The sequence below is a fragment of the Rhinolophus sinicus genome, chromosome 7 (assembly GCF_057876585.1).
Source record: "Rhinolophus sinicus isolate RSI-liver-muscle chromosome 7, RSI-T2T, whole genome shotgun sequence".
NCBI classification, from domain to species: Eukaryota; Metazoa; Chordata; class Mammalia; order Chiroptera; family Rhinolophidae; genus Rhinolophus; species Rhinolophus sinicus.
In genome coordinates, this window is record NC_142507.1 from 50,547,488 (window position 1) to 50,572,612 (window position 25,125).

Below are 25,125 nucleotides of genomic sequence, written 5' to 3' on the forward strand. Positions count from 1 at the left end.
TTTTTACTTCTTATTTAGCCACAAGTCCTGCCCCTGTTTCCCGTCTCTGTATTGCACCCCCTTTTGCCTAACTCCTGCCTTGACAACTCTTTACTTGAACTGCTTTTCGCTGAGCTGTAACTTGCCATGTTTCAGCTACTTTGAAATATGTTTAAAAATAAATCTTTGGTTTGGGGAATCACTTGGCTCCGTCAGAAAGATTCCTGCTCAATATATAGTATGAATTATATGAAAATATAGTAAACACACACACACACACACACACACACACACACACACACACACACACACACAGTGGAGGACACTTGATATCAACACAGCCTAATAGGAGAATGAGGGGGAAGAGCCTCAAAGATGGAGTTTTACCCATTTTCTTAGTAATTAAAAAACATGATTTTGCTTTCTGATGTGGTTCTGTCTTTCGGATGTGGTTCTAATTTATCAAAATGTCGTGAATCTTTCAGTAGTCACATCAAGATGACCTAATAGAAAAGTTCTTATTTGAAGAAAAAAAAAGTTGGTGTTTACTTTTGTTCTGGATTTTTTCTCCCTTTGCTTCAGAAATCCTTTATTGAACTATTGTCTTCCCACAGCTTACCAGCAAATAGAATGCCTTTTGTCCCCAAACATCTTTCTTTCTGTCTAACGCTACTTTCTCCCTGAGAGAAAAAAACATTTCTTACCTTTTTTTGTGTTGTTACCTAAATGTATCTTCCTTGAGATTTCAGGAAAATTAGCTTCTCATTCTATCGCTCCCCAAGATTTGTGGTAGTGGAAGGGCCAAGGAGCATCTCGCTCAATCACTGTTTCTATCAGACTGTGGTTTATTGGGTGTTTGAGAAGGAACGTGACTTCCGTTCAGTTAACGAGATGCTTCACCTCAGGAGCCACATCTGAATCCAAGGCAGAGGATTGCTAGTCCCCAGAGGTCCCGGCACTGGAGCTGGTGTAGTAACTGCACGGCGTGGGGGTGAGTATATCAGGAGAAGGATGAACACAGCATTTTCGTGACTAGAGGAGAGGCAGACGCTGCCAGCTGTTCATCACAATCTGTCTCCTCCTCTTCCAGACATCAGGGCTGTAGCTGGGGACGGGGCTGCCGAAATAGGAACTGCATTTCCCAGTGGCCCTTGCAGCTCTGTGCCCATGTGACTAAGTTCTCACTAAGGAATAAGAAATGGGGACATAGGCAAGTTTACAAGGCCATGGTTTACCCTGGACGTCTACTCTTTCGCCTTTCCTGGAGCTAGAACCCTTTGGGAATCGCATATGGAAGAGGGTAGGTCCACCATCAGGTTGGGTCCCTAAATGACTCCATCTTCTAATCTGGACCTACTGATCTTGAACTGTTACATGAGAGATAAGTAAACTGCCATTTTGTTTATGGTATTGAGTTTTTAATTTTGCTTTTTATAGCAGTTTGGATGGCGAAGTTCTTTGGGCCTGTAACTTTTTAAAGACTGATATATTTCATAAAAGCTTTCAGTTGTAAATGTGAACTTATAATAGTATCTTTTAAAAATAAAATTCTGGAGAGTTTTACTGTTTTATTTTTTCCTCTTTCTTCTGCCCCCGCCCCACTCCAATTCAAGCCGTTGTTTCTCAGTCTAGTTGTGTAGGACGCAGCTCTCTGGCTCGTGCTGGTGTTATGAGCCTTTCGCTCACCACGGCTGAGGGAGTTGGTCATTGGTCGTCAGTTGGACGCTCACAGCAGCTCACGGCAGCTCTTGCCAGCTGCCGAGTGCTTACAATGGCCAAGAGCCACTCAAGCGGCATACAGTAGCCCGAGGCAGCACACAGAAGCCCATGGCACTCATGCCAACCTCCAGCTGCTCCCTGCAGCTCAGCTCCAGGGAGAGCTGTTGTTCACAATCTTAGCTGTAGAGGGCGCAGCACACTGGCCCATGTGAGAATTGAACTGGCGACCTTAGCATTAGGGGCATCAGAATCCAACCACCTGAGCCACCGGGCCGGCCCCGAAAAGTTCATTTTTATATTAAGTTGATAACCCACCTACTTAAGTCCATCAATTCCACTGCTCCCCTTTGACCTGTGACAGCCCAAATAAACTCTGTTGTTTTCTGGCTCTTAACCAAAGACACTTTGCAGACAAAAAGGTACATTTTTACTGCAACTTTTTGTTTACCCATCCAGAATCCTGTCTGGTTACTTCTATTTGGTTACCTCCCTGCCCTCCCCAGTTCCTGTCATTCTTTCCATAGGACTCTGAATCAAGGCCCTTGAGGGAATAACACATTAAACCTTAACTAGTGTACTATTCAGCTTTCTAACTCCAGGTTGGTCTCTCTGGGCCAAATAATACGTCTCTGGTACATTTCCTTACAGTAGTCAAATCATCAGAGGAGAAGCACACGCATTATATATCAGCGAATGGGAAAACTTGTTAGGAAGAGAAACTATTTTTGTAAAGCTAAACAGAAATCATTTTTGGATTATCTGCTTTGGGGGTGGGAAACAAAAAAATTTTGTGGTCAAAAGCTTTTCTGAAAGAAAGGGTTTATTGAGCCAGATGCCAGCCAGAAAAGGACGGGGTCCTGGGGTGCACCGACTGCACCACCAGCGGCAGGGATATGCACTCCTGGCATTGACAGGCTCCTTCATATCTCAGGTTTCGAGAAGGAAGATGAAAGTTGTTTTGAAAGAATTTGCACTGGCTATGGGTAAAGGGTGTGGGAAAAAGTGAAGAGGGGCTAGTTCTGGGATAGGTGCAAAGTCTGTAAGGAAGAATCGTTTGTTCTTGAGGACCGGTTGTGGGCAACAGTCCGGGAAGGTCATGCGTAGGAATGTAATGGAGGCACTGGTGGTCACTTGTGCTGGTGGCGGCCTACTGGCTCTTCTCTTTAGATAATTGTGCAACAGCTACCTGGAAGTTAACTCCGAGTTGTAACATTTATTCAGGAATGTGAGCAAGTCTTTTGATGATTTTGCCACGCAGCTGTTAACTGAATAACCTCTCTTGTCTCTTTCTTCTACCCTCCGGCTTGCTATAATTTAATTTAGAACTTCTCAGAGTGTTCTTTTTCTAATATAAGGGGATGGTCGATGACACTGTTGTATTCTAATAGCACTTGTAACTCAGTCCACAGTAAACTCTTCATGTTGCATGTTTCAGACATAGGACACAAGTAATTTGATTCTGTAGGAAGGATTGATTGCTACTCCTTACTACCTACCAAGTTTTTGGTTTTTTTCCTTAAACACAGGAGTAATTAGGCAAAGAAGCAAGATCTCTTAACCAATGATGTAATGGTTTCCTTTGCTGTGCAAAAGCCTTTTAGTTTGATGTAGTCCCACTTGTTTATTTTTGCTTTTCTTGGCCTTTGATTTATGTGTCAAATCCAAAAAATCATCACCAAGACCAATGTCAAGGAATATATTCCCAATGTTTTCTTCTAGGAGTTTTATGCTTTCAGGTCTTAGGTTCAAGTCTTTAATCCATTTCGAATGAAAAGCTGGGATTTCATTGTAGGGAAAAGAGAAAAGAGGATTAATGCTTTGGAAAGAGAAATAAAAGTAGATTTCTGGGCAATGTGAAGCTGAGAGTTGTCCTGGAGGCATCTCTCGATCCAGCTCCCCAAAGGAAACCGGGGCAACGACACTGGAACTGCTAAAAATAGGTTATAATTATGGCAAAGAAAACAACAGCGAGCATGACCCAGACCATCATTAATGTTGACATCATGGAACCACTGCTTTCAACTTGTCTGGTCATCATAGGCTTCCTGATACGCTCGTCCATGGTGAGGATGGCTTTTCGGGCTCCATCCCACTTTCCCGGGCCCTGCAGACGATACTGGATTGGAGTGTAGGGTCCCAATAATAACTGTAATGCCAGCTTGGGGTCGGTGAAGGCCAGGGACAGCAGGTTGGGCCTGACACCCATCAGGTCAGCAAGCTCATCCATGATATCTATAAAGTCTACCTGAATGGTGTGGCGTTGGCTCTCCACATACCTGAAACACACAAGACAGAAGCCGGGGTTGTCAACAGTCAGACAGTCAATAAATCAAGCAGTGCTTTCTGAGTACCTGTTATTGGATCAATATTGGGCTAGGAGCCCTGTAAAATAGATAAGAAAGGTAAAATTTGTCTTTGTCCTTAAGGACTTTATAATCTACTGGAGGAGATATGATAGACACACATGAAACAGAAGAATATACGACTTTTGGCAAATCTTGTGGTTTCAGACTGCTAAATAGCAATGCAGAAGTGGGTAGTTAAAACAGAGCTATACTAAGTCCTTGAAGGATATGGCAGATATAGATAAGCTGAGAACAAAGAGGAAAGTGTTACAAGTCAGGGGAACATCAGAGTGAAGGAATAAAATAGGAATGAGTGTAGAATGTGCGTATAGAATATCTGTAGGCACCACCTACAGTAGCGGAGGCGTGTGTGGAAAACAAGGACACATACAGGACGCAAGGATGGCAGATTCTGATCCAGGGGACTCGGATGTCATCAGAAAGAGAGAACCCACCACGAAAATTCTCAAGTTTGGGACCCTCAATTGTTTTATGAGGGCAGTGGTGGTGGGGTCCACAGTGCAGGACTTCCCAATGTTAATTCAGAATCTGGAAGGGAGGGGGGAGAATGACTTACCCCCCTCCCAATGGAGCCAAATGGAATGACTGATTACACTAAGTATAGATCTAAAGAGCTAACAGGGCTTTTTAGAGGGAAAGTGTGGTAATAGCAATACCTGTGTGGAAGGAGTGGGATTTGGAAAGCTAACTGATAACTTCCTCTTATCCTTTCTATTTTGAAAATGAAAGAAAGAACAGTGGACAGAAGGTAGTAAGAGAAAAGCCAGGTCAAGCTAATTGAGATTAGAAGGGCTCCTAGGATTAGAGAATCCAAAACAAGGAGAGGAAAACTGAGCGACTGTAAATTTGAGGTAGAACAGGTGAAATGGAACTGAAAGATGGTCAAATAGGAATGTACTGAAATGGAACTAAAGTTTAGAAGAAAGAAGATAGGACAGAATTCGAGACTCTCCCTTGTGGATGTGATGCCGGCCCAAAGGTTGGTAGGCGTGCAGTTAGCCTGTAGTACTGGGTGAAACGCTGTCCTCGTCATGAAGGTTTCACAAAGGGAGTCAATAAACACACATACAAAACGTTATGTGTAGGTAGTTAACCCTCCATAAAGGTTAAGTTATACCCTTAGGGACAGCTCAGTCTGAAGGTGGCTAGACAAATGTCTAAAGAGAGGAGGAAAGTTGAAGTAGAATATTTCAGTGCCAGAAAAGCAAAGAAAGAAAGCACTCCGGAAGGATGAGTTCAAACCTCAAACTCCATAGTAAGATTGAGGAAAATGAACTTAGCCCTGGATGACCTTCAAGATAGCAGTTGCAGGAGAAACGACGGAAGTCACAGTGCAGGGAGCTTAGGAGGGACAAAAGGCTGAGAATTTAGAGCATATAACACAGAATACGGATTGCAGAAGTTTGGCAGTGGAAGGAAGGAAAAACTAGGAGAGCACGTGGCAAGGGTATCAGGGTGGAATAAAAACGCTCTCCTCCTCCGAGGCAGGGGACAGTAACGCCAGTACAATCAATTGAAGAAAACCACCTCTCTGGACCTGCAATGATCCTGCCTCTGACTTTCCCCCTAAGGTTTAGACATCTGCCACTAGCTCCCACTTTGTCTAATAAAAGTCACCCAGTGAATAAGCTCAGTTCTGAAGTTCAGATGCTAAATGACTGTGTCACCCAAGCACTAAGCAATCAGCGACGTACCACCTTCCCTTATCACAGGCTGTTCACACCAGGAGCCACTGTGACCCGAGCATGCTGTTCCCTGGCGACGGCCTGCCCGGTGGCCTCTGCAGATTTGTAAATCTACTTGCAGTTTGGAATTCGACCATATCTGCCCTCAGTAGTTCATTGCTGCTCTTCTGTCTTGTGGCAGCTCTACTAGCACTTGAAGCAGTCCTTGCAAAAACAATATACCTGATTTTCTCCCCATGTGCGTTTTCCTACTTGACTCTTCTTTCAGGCCCTAAACATAGGCTTTTCAACACTTTCCTCAGCTTGTCTCTTCTTTCTCACCCATAACAAACCTCTCGGTGCTATTTCTCCATTCTCTTGTCACAAACGATTATTTGTTTTTCCTTCAGAATGTAACCTAAATCCTGAAAACTAACATGAGAAAGATAAATACAGTAAACTATTGCTCTTATTAAGAACTAAGTGAGTAGAGAAACTAAGCACCTACTTTCCTGGGAGAGTTTCTTACCTTTTGTCAATTTTCTCTTGAGCCTTAGTTATGTCTCTTATCATTTCACTCTGTGAGGGTAATGTCTTCAGCCCTAAGGAGAAAAGCCGAACAGTTAAGTGTGAAGTTACCTCCATAGGAACTAGAATCCTATTAACAAGTACTGCGTTCTGGAGAATTCAAAGAATTCCTTAAAGTCAGTAAGTGTGAGCTGCAGGCTATTGTTGAACAAGGAAGAGGTGAAGGTCAGAGGTTTCCCAAGAGTTTAACCAGGTGGGAAAGGTGAGCCTGACTTATAATTCCTTGGAAGTGGGTCCCAGTAGGTGTGTCGGTCTGCTCTCAGGCGTTAGGCAGGGTGTACTTAGGTAATCCTGACATTCTTGACTCCTGACATGTCCCACCACCTTTTGTGTAAAGATAATCTTCCAAGAGAAATGAGACGTGGCTGCCATTCTGCTGTTCAAGTCCAGTCCAGCCTTTTCACATACCTGGAAGTTGGCTAACGTAGTTCAGAAGGTCAGATCCTCAGACAAGTGTCTGCTACAGAGTTTCTATCTTCATTTACCTCTAAAGCTAAACTGGCCTTTGTTTGAATAGATATTTATTAGAATCCTCCCATGTGCGAGGCACGGGGCTGGGCTTGGACTACAAAGTCTAATAAACACAATTCTTTATATAAGAGCTTTCGATACTCTACTAACGAAGGGAGCAAATACCATTTTTTCTTGTAGAAATAAGGACTAATGGGGGGGAGCATATGAAGCAGTGACAGCAGGAGAAGTACAGGTACCAGAGTACTCGCTGTGTTTGCTGCTCAGTGGGGCTGTCATGAGGGCATCTAGAAGAACGTAGGACGTATGGTCAAGACTCGCGAATGATGGGCCTGCCAGGGCAGGCTGCGTCCAGTTCGCCAGGAACCTGAATGCCATGCTAAGACATAATGCTTTCTTATCATCCAGGGAGCTGATACAATTTCATATGCTTTTCAAGGAAAGAAAGTTGGTGAATGAAAGTATAACACTCACAGGGGCTTTTGAGAGGGCTACAAAAGACGGAAAGAAGAAAACTCGATTTCAGTCAAGGCAAGGAAGTGGGTTCGGTGTCTAGAAAAGGGTGCAATATCTCCTTGACAAGAACACAGTAATTCCAGAGAGCAGAGGGGGAAGTTTAATGGGGAAAGGACAGGCTGGGCAAGGGGACAGACTGAGGTGGGCAGCCATGAAAGAACAGGAGAAACTGATCCCGAGAGTTTCAAATGGGTACAGTGAAGGCAGAATTCAGGGATGAGAATGGCAGGAATTTGGTAGGTAGACAGGAGGGCTGTGGGAGAACTGAAAACTCAGGGCTCCTGTCAGAAGTTTGATCAAGTTCTAGGGATTCCTCCCTTCCAGGTCTTAGAAGAAAGCTGGAGGAATTAGCACCAGGCCTCTGTGAGCATAGGAAGCTGGGCTTTTGGTGCATTTCCCCTAAGACCCCCTCATCCCATAGCTGTAATAGAGACTCTTTGCATTTTTCCTCTTCAGCTCAACACTTCACTTGGTCCTGGAAGAGTCGTAGTTATTTAACGTAAGCTAAGACGCTCTGGCTGATTTAATGTGACTTTTACCTCTTACTCAATTGACTGAATTAAAAGATCCATTTAATATGACTGGAATTAAGCCAACTTCATGGGTTCCTTGCATTTGATTCCTGGTCCAGTGTTCTCAAGTAGTATATGATCTACTGTCTAGAACTGAAAAGAATTAAAAAATGATAGGATTTTGGGGTAATTTGGAAATGTTTTTGATTTATCAATGCTAACTCCATTGCTTCTTTTTTACTCTGCTACCATTGAAGATCTTCTCTAGGGAGGAGGAAGCTGTAATTCCAACCAGAAATTGGAATAGTTTTAATTAAACATTACTAATGGTAGCAAATTCTATTACAACAACCATAGAATCAAATAATTTCTTTGTTAGAAGGAACCTTAAAGCTCATCTGATTTCTCCGTCCTGAGCTTTGAATCTATTCCATGTTGGTTCGGTCAAATGGCCATCCAGCCGTTTTCATTGTCTTCCTATTCTGTTTGGATTCCTCACAATTTCATAGACAGCCCATTCCATCTTAAAATGGCACCGGCTGATAAGAAAAAAAAATTGTTCGTTTCTTTTTAATGATATTGTGCAATCCTCAACATTTTACTCCTTGGTCCTGGTTCCACCCTTTGAAGAGATACTGAGCAAATACAATCCCCTTTGGTACCGGACACCTCTTCAGATATTTGAATCCTCATATCGCCCCTGAATCTTATCTTCTCCACGCTAATCCTCTCCAGCTTCTTCAGTTATGTTTAAAATGGCACATTTTCAAATCCCTTAACCGTCCTTGCTCTCCTTTTACTGCACCCCACTTTCACCTTTAAAACATGTTTTTGGGTGTGCTCTGACCTGTTTAGAGAACAATTTTACATTGTAGGACATTATAATTTTTTAATGACGCTAGGTACAGTTAAGCCCTTTGCAAACCATATCATTCTGCTGACTCACATTGAGCCCTCTGTTCCAAACACCAAAGTCTTTTCTCATGTTCTAGCCAAAAGTGAATGAGGGGCTATGAAATGGGGAAAGTCAGAATTGGAGAGGTTGAGTCTTCTACATTGTGGACCAGTCTTTAACCAGGTCTTAATTTTTGGGCTGAAACCAAATCACACCATTTTTATATTTCATTTTACCAGTAATGAAAGAAAATACACTTCTTTTGCCTCATCAATATATCGCAGGTGTCTAAAGTCTAGGTGAGGGGATTTTGATCTAGAGTGTACATTGGCATGACCTGGGAAACATTTTCTCAAAGATCTTATATCAGCCCCACCCCAGACTTAAGAAATAAACACCATGAGGCAAAGCATGTCTATTTTGGGAAAATTCCCAGGAGACTATATGTCCATGGTTATAAACTAGTACTTTATATTCACTCAATAATTAATTTTTGAGCACTAATTTTGTGTCAGGCACTGTTATAACCATACATACTGTCTCAGCTATTTAAAGGCAAGAACTTAAACATACTACCAAGTTATTAAGTATTCAACTTGCATGATCACTTACCTTTGAATACTTGAGTGACCCAGCGTCCTTGGATCTCTGAAATGGGCATGATGGCACCCAAGGGCTGGATTAAGCCTATGATTGCAAGAGTTGGCTTTTCCAGATTAGGAGGGAAGACCGTTTTATACAGGGATACCTTATTTTTGACTACTTTGACAGAATCTTCAAGAAATGGAAAGGCAAAGGTATAGCCTGTTGCAAAGATTACAGCATCAATGTTATCCTCTCTGGAGCCATCTTCGAATATGGCGGCGTTCTCTGTGAATTCCTTCACATTTCCTTTCACCTTCACCATACCAGAAATTATACGATTTGGCAGCTCATCATTGACTGTTGGATGCTGACTCAGGGCTCTGTGAATGGTGATAAAGACCAAAAGAAGGAGAAATATGAGAGAACATTAGGGAGGCAGGGAGAGGGAGCAAGGAAGGAGAGAGAAATCAGTAACACATAGGTAAAATTCTACTTTGATGGAGGTGGTTATACAATATGCCAGTGGTCTCCCTCTTGGCTATCCCTGAAATTTGGGAAAGGTCTAATGTATGTTGGCACAGGTCAGGATCTCAGAGGAGAAGTTGGACCGTAGATGACATTGAGATGGAAGATGTTGGAGAACTGAAGGAAGAATGGTCTGATTTGGAGAGTGCACGTGTGATTTCTCAAGGAATAATAATGTGCCCAAGTCATAAAACTGTGAGTCTTACAGCTAGCCACCAAGCCTTTTTCCTTTCTCCTCTTAACATCCCAGAATAGTGTTATGTAGTCTCTATCTCACTTTTACAGTTGTCTTTAGGGCCTCGTGCTCCATCCCCCTTCAATCTATCTTCTTCATCATTTTTGGAGTGGTTATTCCAAAATGTATTTATTATTATGTCACTCACTTGCTTAAAATCTTTCAATGGCTCGGGACTGTCTTTGTTCCAGACTTTTCATTTAGCAGAGCATACACAGGTTTTCACATACCTGCCCAGTGAGCCTGGGGATGAACTTAGTTACCTTCTGTCTTTGCCATATAGTCCAACCAAACCAGACGACACACAGGTCCCACAGCATATTTTTTGCTACCCCAAGATCTTGTACTTATAATTAGAACGCTCCTTCCTTAACCTATTTGTTTGACTATCTCTTGTTATTCCATAAAGCCTCAATTTATTTTGTAATGACCAAAATTGTAGCTACTACAGTTCCTCAATTGGGTGAAATAAATGGTTCAAAACTTGTTGGGCCATCAACCTCAAAGTATCACCCCACTGACTAATTTCAAAGGAATAAAATATCTTTACCAAGGAGAAGCCTGATGGATACCACCTTTTCTAAGTGATCAAATCTAACCTCATTCATGTGGGATAATTGCTAGCACGTGGCTCCTGATGTGAGCTACCGAGAAGACACACCTATGAGTATTTGTGCTACAAATTTTCATCTGAACATAATAAAGGAAGAATAACTATGCAAGTACAAATGGAGAGAATTTCCGTAAAACAATCAGCTTGGATTTTTTATAAGTGAAGAATTATTTCAGATTAAGAGAAAGACACATGACAACTAAATGCTGTGGTGAAATACCTGAGAGGATCCTGGATTAAAAAAATAAAAAAGGTATAAAGATACATTATAGGGGCAATTTGGGGAATTTGGATATGTGATATATTAGATAATGATATTTTATCAATGCTAAATATCCCTAGTGTGGTAATTGTGTTACATTTATATAGGAGAGTACCCTTTTTCTTAGGCAATATATGCTGAATAATTTAGGGTAAAATGACTTAATGATTGCAACTTCGTCTTAAACGGTTCAGAGAAAAAAAATGTATATGTATATATGCATGGATGCATGTAATATGTATGCTATCTATGTACGGATCAATTTTTAGAGAGAGGGGGAAAGAAGAAGCAGATAAGGCAAACTGTTAATAGGTGACTCTAAATTAAGCATATATGTGTGCTCATTGTACGTACAATTTTGTATTAAGTAAATCTGAACATTTTTTAAAATTGGAGGGAAACCAGCACTTAAAATTAGCTCTAGAAATGCTTTCACAGTCTCCTTCCTTGGCTGTGTGAGGACTCCCACCCTTCATACCGCAGAACATGCCATGCATTTCTCTGTCTTATTCTGTTGTCTCTCTTCTATTAGAGTATTTAAGGTAAAATCCATTTCTCGGGTCTGCCATTGATTTCTTATGTGCTCTCGGGCAAATGAGTTTCCCTAAGTGTCAATTTTTAGATCTGTAAAATGAGCTGAAACACCAAGCTATAGGGAGGGCTGTAGTGAGCATTACATGAGATGATGCCTGTAACCATTTAACACCATTAACTTCGTGCTTGTCTTGCATGAAGTCCTCAGATAGGTGAGGTGTTACTATTTGTATTAATACTCCTAGTAGGTCTTTAATCTCTATATTCTCATGCCCAGTATAATGCTTGGCTCATAGGAGGTGCTCAGTGTTGAAGGCTGAATGATTGATGCACTGCCCTCTGCTACGTTTTTATTGTCGTCACTGGGTGTCATGGAAAAGAACTGGTACCTGGGGAAATGCTCAAATGGTTGATGCCAAGGTGAGTTCTAGACCGAAGATTACAGACCAGTAGATCTTGGGCTTCTGTGGGGACAAGGTAGAAATCTGATCTCACATTCTGTGGCTTTTCTTAATGTATGTGTAGAGGTAGCTCCACTATTAGCCTATGTGAACAGTCCTTCTTTTTGTGTCCTGGCCATTACTGCCCCACTGCCATCCTGGAAACATACCTGTGTTTAGGCTTCAGGCCGTACATTTTGTGGTTAAACCTTTGGTTCATCCGTCTTTCCAAATATGTGTTTAATAATGATTGAGAAAGAATCTTTGTCAGATAATTTTTAAGTCGAGAAAAGAACAACAAATCAAAAGGATATCCGTGGTCTCCCACACGATTCATGATCCAAGCCCCTCTCCTGGTGCTGAGGAAAACCTGGGACATTAGAAAAAATGGTTTGCTTTTACCATTCTCTGGCTCGTCATCCTGTAAAAGTACCTCATTAGTCTGGCTTTTGAGATCTTGCAATGTTTTTTTGTTTCCTGCCATTTTCCTTCTCAAACAGTAAGTTTACAATTAAATTGGTGTGTTCACTGACCAAAAATATGTCTTGGTCTGAACCACCACTGCCTTTCTCTTTAATATCATTATACCTCCTTGAAAACGCCTATCCCCTTAATTCTCCAAAGCCTATTCAGTTTTAAGATCCAGATCAAGTTTGGCTCTTCCATGAAGACACCACTCACTGTTCTGGCTTACAGTTTTTCTCTCCTTCTTCTGAAATTCTCTGATATTTACCCCTGTCCAACTCATTGAAAATCGTGAAACAACAGAGCTAAAAGCAACTGAATATCATTTAATTCAAAACCCTCAAAGTCCTTTTTGCATTTGACATTGTTTGAATTACTTCCCCCAAAAAATTGTGATTGATTAATTTTATTGATGATAAACTCTTTATTTCCTATAACTGTAATATGTAAGTGTGCTTAATTATGGTAGCACCTAAGGTCACCATCGGTGAGAATATAAGCCTGAAGTTAAACACTCTTGTTTTGTGTCCCTCCAGATATGCTCGCTCTGGTGTGGAAGGAGGGCACACACATCTTTCAGTCTCCCCGACACATCATCATCACAGCTCCATTTATTGAGAATCGTGACCTGTACTTCACTACGCCAGGTTCTTTATCTGCATCTTATTTAATCACCACAACAACCTCTTGTGGTCGGTATTGTGGTCCCCATTTTATGAGCGAGAGGCATGAAGACGATGCATAAGTGGCCTCAGGTCATACATGTAAAAGTGGCAGAGCGGAATTTCCAACCCAGGTCTGACTGACTCCATAGCCTGTATTTAAGAAATGTCTCATTGATTATTTAATGGAAAAACTGAAGATTGCTGGTAGAATAACAGGAAACTGGACAGTCTTTTGATGTCCTCTGCTGCCTGAAGTGCATGTTCAGAGCTGATCAAAGTTTGACCTTGAATTACCTGGCAGAGCCTACTTTCTCTACATTATAAAACTCTCTAGAGATAGATGTGAGCTGTAAGGTATATATACATATACACATTGCCTTATGGCCATTTGTCTCAGCTGTAAGAAAACGGTAATCTGCCCACAGAGGGATAATCATGACCTTCACACATATTCTCACCGATGGTGACCTTAACGCTCTCATAATTATGCACTTTTAGATGTCACAGTTGAAAGAGCGTGCATGGTCTTAGGAATGAAATGGTTTTGTGTGCAATCACTATCACTTTTGTTTTATACGTATGTGAGGAATGTCAATGCTCGGAGCCTCAATACAGGTTTCCTACCGTGTTTCCCCAAAATTAAGAACTATCCTGACCATCACCTCTAATGCATTTTTTGGAGCAAAAATTAATACAAGACCCGGTCTTACTTTAATGTAATATAATACTGATCTTATATGATATAATAATAATATAATATAATACCAGGTTGTGAAGAAGAAAATTCCCCACCATCCTGAGTGCCAAGCTTAGTGACCCTGGGTGTTTCTGTGAGAGCCTGGCACACCTGCTGGCCAGCAGAATACCACACTTCTGAACGCTGCATTCCAAGAAGCTCTCCCAGCAATTACTGGTCTCCTTCAACGCCGAGGCCCACTCTGAAGGGAAGGCCAATGGACTATGAACACCCTCTGTGGTCATGACCTCATTCCTTAGGGTGAGGCCAACTGGGTGATGGGAATCTAACTGGCAACTTTGGCTGCCAGTGAGGCAATGCAAGCAAGCCCTGCATTTGTCATCCGCGCTGACCAGCTCTGTGCAGGTCTCCATACTCCCCCTTGGGTCCACCTTCAACTTCCACAGTGAAACAAAGTAAATAATTTGCTGATTCAAACCTGCTTGGCTGTGTGGCTAATCTCCACGGCCAGATCCCCTCCAGAGTTCCCAATGCCAATCACAATGACTCTCTTTCCAGTGAAACTGACTGGATTCTTATAGTCTCGACTATGGAAGTACTGTCCTTTGAACTTCTCAATTCCTGCAAGAGAAGGGAAAACAATCAGACGCCTTACCTGATGGTGTTTGACAAATCATTTTTCTTGGCAGTGTGTAGACTTTAAGCCTACACTCTCCACACGTTCTCACTTTACTCAGCTGCACTCTTGCCTCTGGACATTTTTGCCTGTTTTCTTTCCCCATGGCCTCCGAGCAGAACCTTTGGTTTGCTTCCCGTAAGAGTCTCCTTCATTCAGGACCTGTTTGTTTCTGGACTTGTAGAACCAGAAATCCAAACTACTCTGGAAAACTTCCATTCTCTTTTGTCTGTTCATCCTCCTTAAATACCTACTCCCATTCAATTGGAGCATATGTTTTTATAAAGTCTGGAGTGTACGCAGAATGCTTCTTTTTTTTCCAAATGAGTCTGTAATAAATTCTTTCCTCAAGCTTTAATTTCTTCCTATACACTCAGTATTTCTGTTTCCTCAATTGCTGAAAAGGTCCTCATCCAAACTAATACAGATCGACTCCATGTTCTTGCTTGTCATTCTTAGAAAAACTACAGTCATTGTGAAAGTAGATATAGAGCCGTCTCAACTTTCCTCTACTCTCCCAAACCCCCATTGTCTCCAGGTCCCAAAGGGCAGTAACACAGTTACCCCACCGTGTTGCTGGAGGATATGCAGAATCAGGATAAGTAATCACTCAGATGGAAACCCCCCCATTTCTCGGGGTCAGGTCACAGGCACGGTTCAAGGGTCTCCCTGCCCGGTAGGCTACTCACCAGGGAAGCTTTCCAAGGGCAAGTGAGCATTGGTGTGGTGGCCAGTGCAAACCATGACCCCATCGAAGACAGTCACCTCCTTTTTCCCTTCAGATTCCGTGACCACCTCCCATTGGCCTGAAGTGGGGAAATCAGGCTGCTTCTTCACACTGCACACAGTGGTCTGCAAAGAAAAGCGATGGCCACAGGGGCTGTACCCGTGGCCTGTACAGTGGGCATCGTCCCCGACACCACTCTCCTTACAGAGCGTCACACAAAGGGCTGGTATATCATGGTAGGGCTCACGCAGGGATATTTGATTTTCATGTTCCACAGATAAGAACTTTTTGGGGGTTTATGGTCAGAGTGAGAAAACTTCCATGAGGCAGGCTACATAAAACACAGTTGTCAGGCTAACTTTGCACTCTCCTCTGCTTCTAGAAACATGCAAACTACCACTTCTCCTGGACAAGGCCCTAAGGCAATGTGACACTTCATTAAAATTTGTGTTTCTGTGCTTCTGAGACACTAAGACATTCCATGCGCTCAATGCCTTTTCCTCCCCTGACCCCCAGACATCGTGAGACCCTCTGATGTCTTCTTACTCCCAAGTCCTGTTCTCGCTGTGTAGCCTTAAACGTGTAGCTGAGCTGTAGGGCTCCCTTTCCTAGTGGAGCAGAAAAACATCTCAGTGGGTCATTTACGCAAAATAATATTTATGTAATATTTACGTAAAAGGTAGAAACTTCTAGTTATAAAATAACTAATGCCTGGGTGTAGTGTACAATATGGTGACTATAGTTAACACTGCTGTGTGGCATATTTGAAAGTTGATAAGAGAGTCAATCTTAAGAGTTCTTATCACCAGGAAATAAAAGGTAGAAGATTTGGGCTTGTTGCCAGCTGTCAGAAATATATGTTCTTTTATGGCTGCGGCTGAAAATGATAGAAAAATCGTGGAAGACTTTACAGCAGGAAGAAACCACTGAAGTGATGGAGTACAGTCATAGTTTTACAGAAAAGAAAATGAGGACACATCAAAGTTGAGGAACTTACTTGTCTAAGTCACAAGATGTTAACAGGAGAACAAAGACTAGAATGCAAGTTTTTCTTCCCCAATTCAGTTTTCTTCCCCTTTCACCAGTTAACTTCTTTGCTTGCTCTATAACTACTCCATTGGGAGGTTATGATCACATAAAATCACGTATTGGAGAATACTTTGGAAAGTATAAAAGGGCCAAGAAATAGCTGACAAGTTGTGGAAAAAGAAGTCCCCATGCCTGTCAGTCCCCTTGTCTAACTGGGACAACAGTTCCCCTCATTTGTTTTATTGCACTTAAATAGTATCACATGAAGGCACCGGAAACATTCTGGCAGGTGGTTTACTGGATCTGGGGCCAAAATATAAAAATGGGGACCTTTCCATGAATATTCTTCTGGCACAGAGGAGACAAAGTGTGGAGTCTTTGTCTGGATGGGACACAAACATGTGCATATCAAAGCCATCTTTACATGTAACCACATTATTCATTTACTTAACGGACAACTTGAAGCCCAAAGACACCTACAAAATCCCCTACCTTGAATCGAATATACTTTACAAGGTCAAATTCTTTGGCGTACATCCGGAAATACTCCAGCACTTGGGAGTTGTGCATGAAGTTCGGAAAATGAGCGGGGATCGGATAGTCGCTGAAGCACATAATCTCCTTTGAAGTGTTGATGATCACTGATTTGTAGATACTGGCCCTTCCTTCTTCAGGATTTTCCTGCAGTAAATCAGAAGCATTCATAGCAACTTGAGAAATAACTTCCTGGTTTACAAGCAGCCAATAAACATTTCAGAAAGTTTTCTGAAAGTAATGCCATTTAAAAAAAGTTATCCACACACACACCCTCCATATCTCCCAGTATTTGTGCCCTCCTGTATGTAGTCTCTCCACCTTGAATCTGAGTTGTCTTTATGACTTGCTTTTGACCAACAGCATGCAGTTGGAAGGATACTGAATGGCTTCAGAGATGTGTCGTAAATAATCTGGCAGCCTCTGCCTGGGGCTCTTAGAAAGCTGGCTCTGGTGGAAGTCAGCAGCCCCAGAAGAAGTCCAGATACCCTGAGGCCACCGTACTGCGAGGAAGCCCAAGGGAGACCCCTGAAGAGACTGTCTGGGATGGAGAGATGTGCAGACAGCCCCAGAAATTCTAGTTGTCCCAGCTGCAGTTCTAAGCACGTGAGCAAACAGACCATAGCAGATGTCCAGTTTCAGCTGTCACCGGATTGCAGCAACATGAGATTCCAAGTGAGAACTGCCCATCTAAGTAATAGTCTTAAATATTTTATATATTTCAAAGCCTAGGTAAGTTGCAAGGGTTTATATATACTTGTGAGATTGCTCTCTAGGAATCAATGCACTAACTTAGATTCTGTCTTGTAGGTGTTCCCATTTTACCTCTGTTTTACTAAACAAAGACTGATACTCAGTGTTAGCAAAAATGGGGTGAAATGGGAACTCAGATTCAAGCTGGAGAGAGTATAACTTAGTACAATGTGCTTTGCACACTTTCTAACATCAGTCTGACCGAACATTACTGATGAAACCAAGAATTGATGGAAATTAATATCATGAGAACTTATATATACTGTAGTACCCCCTTATTCGCTCTCCAAGGTTTCCGTTACCCACAGTCAACTTCGGTCTGAAAATATTAAATGGAAAATTCCAGAAATAAACAATTTGTAAATTTTAAATTGCGAGCTATTCTGAGTAGCTGATGAAATCTGGTGCCCTCCCTCTCTGACCCGCCCATGATGTGAACCATCTTTTTGTCTAGTGTCTCCACGCTGTGTGCGCCACCTGCCCCTTAGTCACTTAGTAGCCATCTCAGTTATCAGATGGACTGTCATGGTATCACGGTCCTTGTGTTCAACTGACCCTTACTTTACTTCCTAATGGCCCCAAAGCGCAGGCGTAGTGATACTGGCAATTTGGGTATGCCAAAGAGAAGCTGTGACGAGCTTCTAGTCAGTGAAAAGTGAGTCCTGTACGAAAAGATTGTGAGAGAGAAACCATGTTCGTATAACTTTTCTTACAGTCTATTATAATTGCTCTACTTTATTATTAGTTATTGTTCTTAATCACTTACTATGCCTAATTTATAAATTAAACTTTATCATAGGTATGCATGTATAGAACATAAATAGTACATATAGGGTTCGGTAGTATCCATGGTTTCAGGCATCCACTGGGGGTCCTGGGACATCTCCCCCTGGATAAGAGGGCATAATTATTACTGGAAAGTACTCAGCAATAACAAAAAGGAGACAAGTGGTGAATCCTACTCCTGTTTGGCAGGTGGAATAGAGAAAGAAGAATAGAGATAAGAAAATGCAAGTGATGATATTTGAGAAGAAAAAGATACGTACTGAACCCCTGGGACCTGTCCCCAGAAAGAGAAAATGGAAGCCCTGAATCCCTTGTGTCTTACTGGACACCTGGTAGCAATAGTGGAATCCCAAGGGGCTTTGGATGGTCCTATGTCTGAAATCCCCAATAAATTACAGACAAGTTAGGGGGTAGGATTGCGGAGAGCGAGTCTCCAAATAACAAGCCAGGCTGTGGTAGAGAAGCCGATCTCAGATACAGGAAGTCTTTAGGAAACCAGCTTCGGCATGGAAAATGTGTTTAATCAGCTACTGATGGGTGTTTCTAGGACTCAGGCTGCACAAATGTGTGACTGTGGACTACGTGAGAATGAAGGTCTCTAGTTCCCACTCAAGGCATTTTGCATCTCAAGGATTCATTTACGAAAAATAAATATTTTTGGTACCTAATATGTGCCAGGTATCACACTTGGCTCTACAAATATAGAGGTGTGTGTGTGTGTGTGTGTGTGTGTGTGTGTGTACGTAAAATATATAACATATATATATTAAAATATATGTAAAATATGTATATACATATACATATATATATATTAGACACAGATGTGATCTGTCTTAACATAAGTCAGAGAGTTACAATAGTACCTCGGTTTTCAAACATCTCTGTTGACGAACTTTTCGGTTTACGAACGCCGCAAACCCAGAAGTTTTCGAACACGCCTCAGAAGTTGAACATGTCATGCGGCTTCCACTGAGTGCAAGATCCTGACGCCTAGCTCTCAGCTTTTTTCGAATGTTTCAGAACTCGAACGGTCTTCCGGAAAATATTATGTTCAAAAACTGAGGTACCACTGTATTATGAAATTCAGCTTATTTATTTTCAAGGAAGCAGTTTACAGGGTGTTGAAATGTTTCCAAGAGGAAAACCAGAAAAAACTCTTAAGTCTTTAACAGAGAACAATTGTAAGCCGCTTTGGAGATAAAAGCACAATCTGATAATCAGGTAGGACGGTGGACCCTTGACTGATTTTGTGCTGAGTCAGCAGTTGCCAAACCTGGCTGAGATGCTTACCAGGGACACTAGGTTGGGGGGCCCCACCCCGGGCCTACTGAGTGATAACTGACATGTAGCCCTTATTGTGCACCTGGCAGTGTCTTAATGATTGACACAATTATTCCTTCACTTAGTCCCCACAGAAACTATATGCGGGTACTGTTATTATCTCCTAATGGAAGACGAAGAAACAGGTGCAGAGAGGGTGACTGATTTTCCCCAATATCACACTGCGAGGAGGGTGCAGACACAGGATTTCACCCCAGATTATGCTCTTAACCTCTGTACTCTGTGGTGGCTGAAGCTCCAAAGCATAATTTTCTATTGATTATGAAGCACTAACAGCCTTTTCAGCCCGTGCCCGAGACTGATTATGACAGAGCCATTGGCGGTGTGGTCCGCTAAGGGGTGTCCACTCTAGATCTGAGTAAGGACTCGTATCACACAGAGTTAGTCCCCAAAGACAGAGCCAGGATGCCAAAGGACTGTACTGCTGTGTAAATAAGGGATGTTGTGAAAACACTTCTAAGTAGCTGGTCAACGCTGTGTTAGTTTTTATGAAATAGGAAACATATCTGAACACCTCAATGCCATTTCCTGGTTTGGAAAGTGAGCTTGTTTAAAAGCAAACACAATGCAGCTCACTGTGGAGATCAGGAAAGGAGGCTGATATTCTATGGCACTAATAAGCGTAACTTTCATTTAAGTGGATGATTCCTGACTGTTAGTAAGAAGTTATAGGGCTGCATGTGCACATTAAAGCAACTGGACTTTAAAACTGAATATACGCAAGAAGAAAACCGCGTCACAGGTGCCCTCTGCCTACTTCTGAAGACGGACTTTAAACTGCTGTTTTGATTTCTCAAGTGAAGTAAAAGTTCAAATCAACAAAGGCAGCTGTGTTACATATTGTACCAAAGGACTATGATTATTAGAGAATGATCTAAAGTGAACCAGAATTCAAAAAAAGGAAAGAAGGTCAGAGAAGATTGAACAGGGGGAGTCCTGGAAGGATTTGTATCAGGTAGTCTAGATCACTTACCTACTAACGCAGACCAGGAGCAACCCTTGAAATTTTAAAATCACTTTACATTTTCTAATGTTTTTTTATTTTGTTGCCCTTCCCCCCATCGTTACCACATTCTGGATAGCAGCAAAAATCTTTAAATGTAAACGATCTCTGTGCCATTTTCCTAAACATCAGTAGAGCAAAAACAAATGACACCTGTGTCCCATCTTGTTGCCAGCCCAGGGTAAGAGGAACCTGCAGAGAGGTGACAGCTGCTGAGAAGAGGTCAGCAGGCTGACTTCTAACAGACTTAGTCACTGTCAAGGCCATCATATTTCCTGACATGAGATAAATATCTCATGCACCTGCTTGCAGCGAGGGTCCCAAGTGTTAAAGAACCAGATTTACCTGGAACCTCCAGAGCCCTCCGAAGTCATCAGTCCTTTCAAAGCAGACAGGCTCCAAGCCTTCTTCCAGGCAGCACTTGATGGATACCAGCCCGCTCACGCCTGCCCCAATCACTGCAATTCTTTTCTTGGTCATTGTCTCCAGGGATCTTCACAGGGCTGGGTCAACTAGCTTGTCCTAAAGAAAGGATGACAAACGACAGTTAACACCTTTCAAGGAAGACCTTGGACATAGAATCCGAATAAATCCTGCAACAACAGGTGACTTTTGGAAGGCCAGATTCTGCTGTCTTAGCCGCAGGGAATTGTTTCCTGTGGGATAGGGGAGCCTGGGCCTGCAAGACCCAGAGGCCTGCCCAGAGCTGAGAGCTCTGTGGTCAAACCGGATCTCACTGCCTTTCCTGCCTGCAGCACGGGGCGGACCCCTCACCTGCGATCCACAGGCTGCTCTGCACTGTTGGCCGTTTTGGATGAAATATAAAGCAGCAAAGTGCAAACAGCAACAGCTAATGGGGAGGGGCTGTTCCCGCACCTCCTCTTTCAGCCAACATCCCGCCCACTCAGCGGCACCCATTCCCTCCCTCAGCGGGAATAAACATGGGTAGAACCTGCTTTGGGCTGAAAAAGTTAATCTTACAACCTCTGGTTTTCAGCTGCAGTTTTCCGCACTCTCAACTGCTCACTCTGGGGTGGGAGCTGCAGTGTATCCCCATTGCTCCCCTCCCCTTTGTTACCACTTTCAACTTCCTGGTATTTGCCTTAAAGTGACAAACTCCTGCTGAAATGAAACTGTCAACAACCTCAAAGCAAGCCTTGCGCCAAAAGTTTAAGTGGGAATTCCTACCGTTCAGGAGATCTGTTAAAACAGCTCCCGGCCCCTCGGCCACCCCCACCCTAACCCCCACCTCATAGATTGGATCTTTGGTTGTATGCTACTGATAGAATTTACTTTAAAACACCCGTGTACTGAGTGGGCGCTGGTGTTTCCTACTTAGAGGGACTTAGAGTTAGTTTAACGCAGAAAACCAAAATGCAGAAATTTCAATAACATAAACATACTTTTTAAAAGCGCTTTCTCTCATGCAGGTTCATGTGTAATTAAAAACATAAAATATCCACTTTTGAAATGTAACTTAAGTCTTTCAACTATAAAGTCATGCAGTAAAGGCCAATAGGATGGATGTAGGATTTCACTCAGTGGGTCAGAATCAGGGCCCATCCGACCCAGGAATCCGTTTTGAAAGATGTCAGGGGTTTTAGAGAGATAGGTTGTGGCTGATGCCATCTGTCTTTGTTCCCTGAGTCAACTTTGCTCCAGATGGTTGCATGCCAACCATAGCAGTGCTGGTGTTTCACTTGCTGGTTTCGCCTGAAAAGTATCGCTTGTGAATTAATAGTTATTACTCAAGGGCTTACATAATATGGTTCAAAAGCGTTCACGGGAATGGATACAAAATCGAGACAGCAGCTCTATGAGGCAAATACTTATCATCACCCCGTTTTACAAGTAAGTAGAAAGGCAGGGGGGATGCAAACCAGGCAGTGACTTCAAGCCTGGGCTTCCAATCACTGTCCCTACTGCTCCTTTATGAGGATGTTTTTACTTATTTAGCCACAAGTCCTGCCCCTCTTTCCCGTCTCTGTATTGCACCCCCTTTTGCCTAACTCCTGCCTTGACAACTCTTTACTTGAACTGCTTTTCGCTGAGCTGTAACTTGCCATGTTTCAGCTACTTTGAAACATGTTTAAAAATAAATCTTTGGTTTGGGGAATCACTTGGCTCCGTCAGAAAGATTCCTGCTCAATATATAGTATGAATTACATGAAAATATAGTAAACACACACACACACACACACACACACACACACACACAGTGGAGGACACTTGGTATCAACACAGCCTAATAGGAGAATGAGGGGGAAGAGCCTCAAAGATGGAGTTTTACCCATTTTCTTAGTAATTAAAAAACATGATTTTGCTTTCTGATGTGGTTCTGTCTTTCGGATGTGGTTCTTATTTATCAAAATGTCATGACTCTTTCAGTAGTCACATCAAGATGACCTAATCTAAAAGTTCTTATTTAAGGAAAAAAAAGGCTGGTGTTTACTTTTGTCCTGAATTGTCTTCTCCCTTTGCTACAGAAATCGTTTATTTCACTATTCTCTTCCCACAGATTACCAGCAAATAGAATGCTTTTTGTCCCCAAACATCTTTCCTTCTGTCTAACGCTACTTTCTCCCTGAAAGAAAAAAAGCGTTGTTTTCTTTTTCTTTTTTTCTGTTACTTAAATGTATCTTCCTTGAGATTTCAGGAAAATTAGCTTCTCATTCTATTGCTCTCCAAGATTTGTGGTAGTGGAAGGGCCAAGGAGCATCTCGCTCAATCACTGTTTCTATCAGACTGTGGTTTATTGGGTGTTTGAGAAGGAACGTGACTTCTGTTCAGTTAACGAGATGCTTCACCTCAGGAGCCACATCTGAATCCAAGGCAGAGGATTGTTAGTCCCCAGAGGTCCCGGCACTGGAGCTGGTGTAGTAACTGGACGGGGAGGGGGTGAGTATATCAGGAGAAGGATGAACACAGAATTTTCGTGACTAGAGGAGAGGCAGACGCTGCCAGCTGTTCATCACAATCTGTCTCCTCCTCTTCCAGACATCAGGGCTGTAGCTGGGGACGGGGCTGCCGAAATAGGAACTGCATTTCCCAGTGGCCCTTGCAGCTCTGTGCCCATGTGACTAAGTTCTCACTAAGGAATAAGAAATGGGGACATAGGCAAGTTTACAAGGCCACGGTTTACCCTGGACGTCTACTCTTTCGCCTTTCCTGGAGCTAGAACCCTTTGGGAATCGCATATGGAAGAGGGTACGTCCACCATCAGGTTGGGTCCCTAAATGACTCCATCTTCTAATCTGGACCTACTGATCTTGAACTGTTACATGAGAGATAAGTAAACTGCCATTTTGTTTATGGTATTGAGTTTTTAATTTTGCTTTTTGTAGCAGTTTTGATGGAAAAGGTCTTTGGACCTGTAACTTTTTAAAGACTGATATATTTCATAGAAGCTTTCAGTTATAAATGTGAAATTATAATAGTATCTTTTAAAAATAAAATTGTGAAGAGAGTTTTTACACAGCCATTTTACATATTGGAAGTTTAACTTATAAATGAGTTACTTATAAATTAGATAATTTGAATGTACTAGACATTTGTACTTATAGGAAAACTAGTGAATACTTTTATAAACTGAATGTTAATCTTTCCCTACTGAATCAGTTTTACAATTTCAGAGTTTACAAGAATTACTTTTAAAACTTAATATTTTAAGTTTTAAATGTAATTTTATTTTAATGCTCTACTGGTTTAATTGTGTTTTCTAATTAATTACTCCTGAAATTAGGAAATATATTTTTAAATTACTTGTACAAGGTTTTAAACTTGGACTCAAATTGTCTCTCTGTTTGGGCTAACTGCTAATTTGCAAGTGAGTCAGTTTCTTCATTGCACTGTAACAATACATGCCAATTAATCTACAGACTCAACTCAGTTACACATCCTCCTACCAGTTCCTCAGGTAGAGTCCTCCTGGCATCCCATCAGGTACAATCGAGACTTGGACTGTGGTAGGGACGGTGGAGGTCATGAGAAGTGGATCATTTGGGGTCTGGTTCGAAAGTAGAATGACTGTCAGGATGGGAGTGGAGCAGAGGTGTCATACTCAGGCTTTCCCAGCCAATACCAGCCTCCAGGGGTAAGTGTTTTTCTTATTTCTACCGCCATAGATTAGTTTTGTGTGTTCCTTTTTTATTATGAGGTATAGCTGACATGTAACATAGTAGTTTGAGGTATACACCTGTCATGCGGGGCAGCCTGCGGGGTCTCTGGTCCTGCTCCCCACATAAGAACGCAGGATACGGTGAGGCCAACAAGGAACACCCACGGAGCCATAGGTAGGGGAGCCATACCACCACGGTCTCACTGGAGGCTGGGCCCACCGGACGCCGACCTGCCGTCCGCTTTTCCGCCAACCGACCGACCGACGACTCTTCTCCACTCTCTCCTCTGTTCCTCTCTTCCGCTCTCCTCGGCTCTGCTCGGCTCTGCTCGGCTCCTCGGCAATCCTCGGCAGTCCTCCGTAGTCGCAGCAGTTATACCAGTGGCCAATTGGCTAACCGGCCACAGCCCACGGCCAATCAGCCACAG

At 42.5% G+C, this 25,125-nt stretch overlaps 2 protein-coding genes across 3 annotated transcripts in view; one reads left to right on the plus strand and one right to left on the minus strand.

Annotated features, from left to right (window-relative positions):
- Positions 1-2,500: 2,500 nt before the first annotated feature.
- On the minus strand, positions 2,501-21,709 carry LOC141568682 (flavin-containing monooxygenase 5). 2 transcript variants are annotated; one of them, XM_088799537.1, is made up of 9 exons: positions 21,565-21,709; positions 20,926-21,102; positions 16,656-16,844; positions 15,097-15,259; positions 14,210-14,352; positions 12,075-12,274; positions 9,323-9,675; positions 6,258-6,330; positions 2,501-3,974 (listed from the first exon to the last, which is right to left on the minus strand). In XM_088799537.1, exons 2-9 carry the CDS (start codon positions 21,058-21,060, stop codon positions 3,629-3,631), a joined length of 1,602 nt encoding a protein of 533 aa, XP_088655663.1. In that variant the 5' UTR covers positions 21,061-21,102; positions 21,565-21,709; the 3' UTR covers positions 2,501-3,628. The 2 variants fall into 2 exon arrangements, with proteins under 2 accessions (XP_088655663.1, XP_088655664.1); XM_088799538.1 differs by lacking the exon at positions 21,565-21,709 and adding an exon at positions 21,355-21,508.
- A 1,951-nt stretch (positions 21,710-23,660) lies between these two features.
- The window catches only part of LOC141568683 (ATP-dependent chromatin remodeler CHD1L-like), a 30,678-nt gene continuing 29,213 nt past the window's right edge, over positions 23,661-25,125 (plus strand). Inside the window, exons 1-2 of the transcript XR_016021767.1 lie at positions 23,661-23,787; positions 24,497-24,673. The gene's annotated coding sequence lies outside the window, so the exon portion shown is untranslated. The remainder of the gene's footprint in view (positions 23,788-24,496; positions 24,674-25,125) is intronic.

Excerpts from the sequence above, each read along its gene's own strand:
- LOC141568682 (XM_088799537.1), bottom strand. The coding sequence starts at position 21,060 with ATGACCAAGAAAAGAATTGCAGTGATTGGGGCAGGCGTGAGCGGGCTG. Across the intron at positions 12,275-14,209 it reads TTAGCCACACAGCCAAGCAG|GTTTTCCTCAGCACCAGGAG; the intron begins GTTTGAATCAGC and ends CTAATGTCCCAG. Across the intron at positions 3,975-6,257 it reads CAAGAGAAAATTGACAAAAG|GTATGTGGAGAGCCAACGCC; the intron begins GTAAGAAACTCT and ends TGTGTGTTTCAG.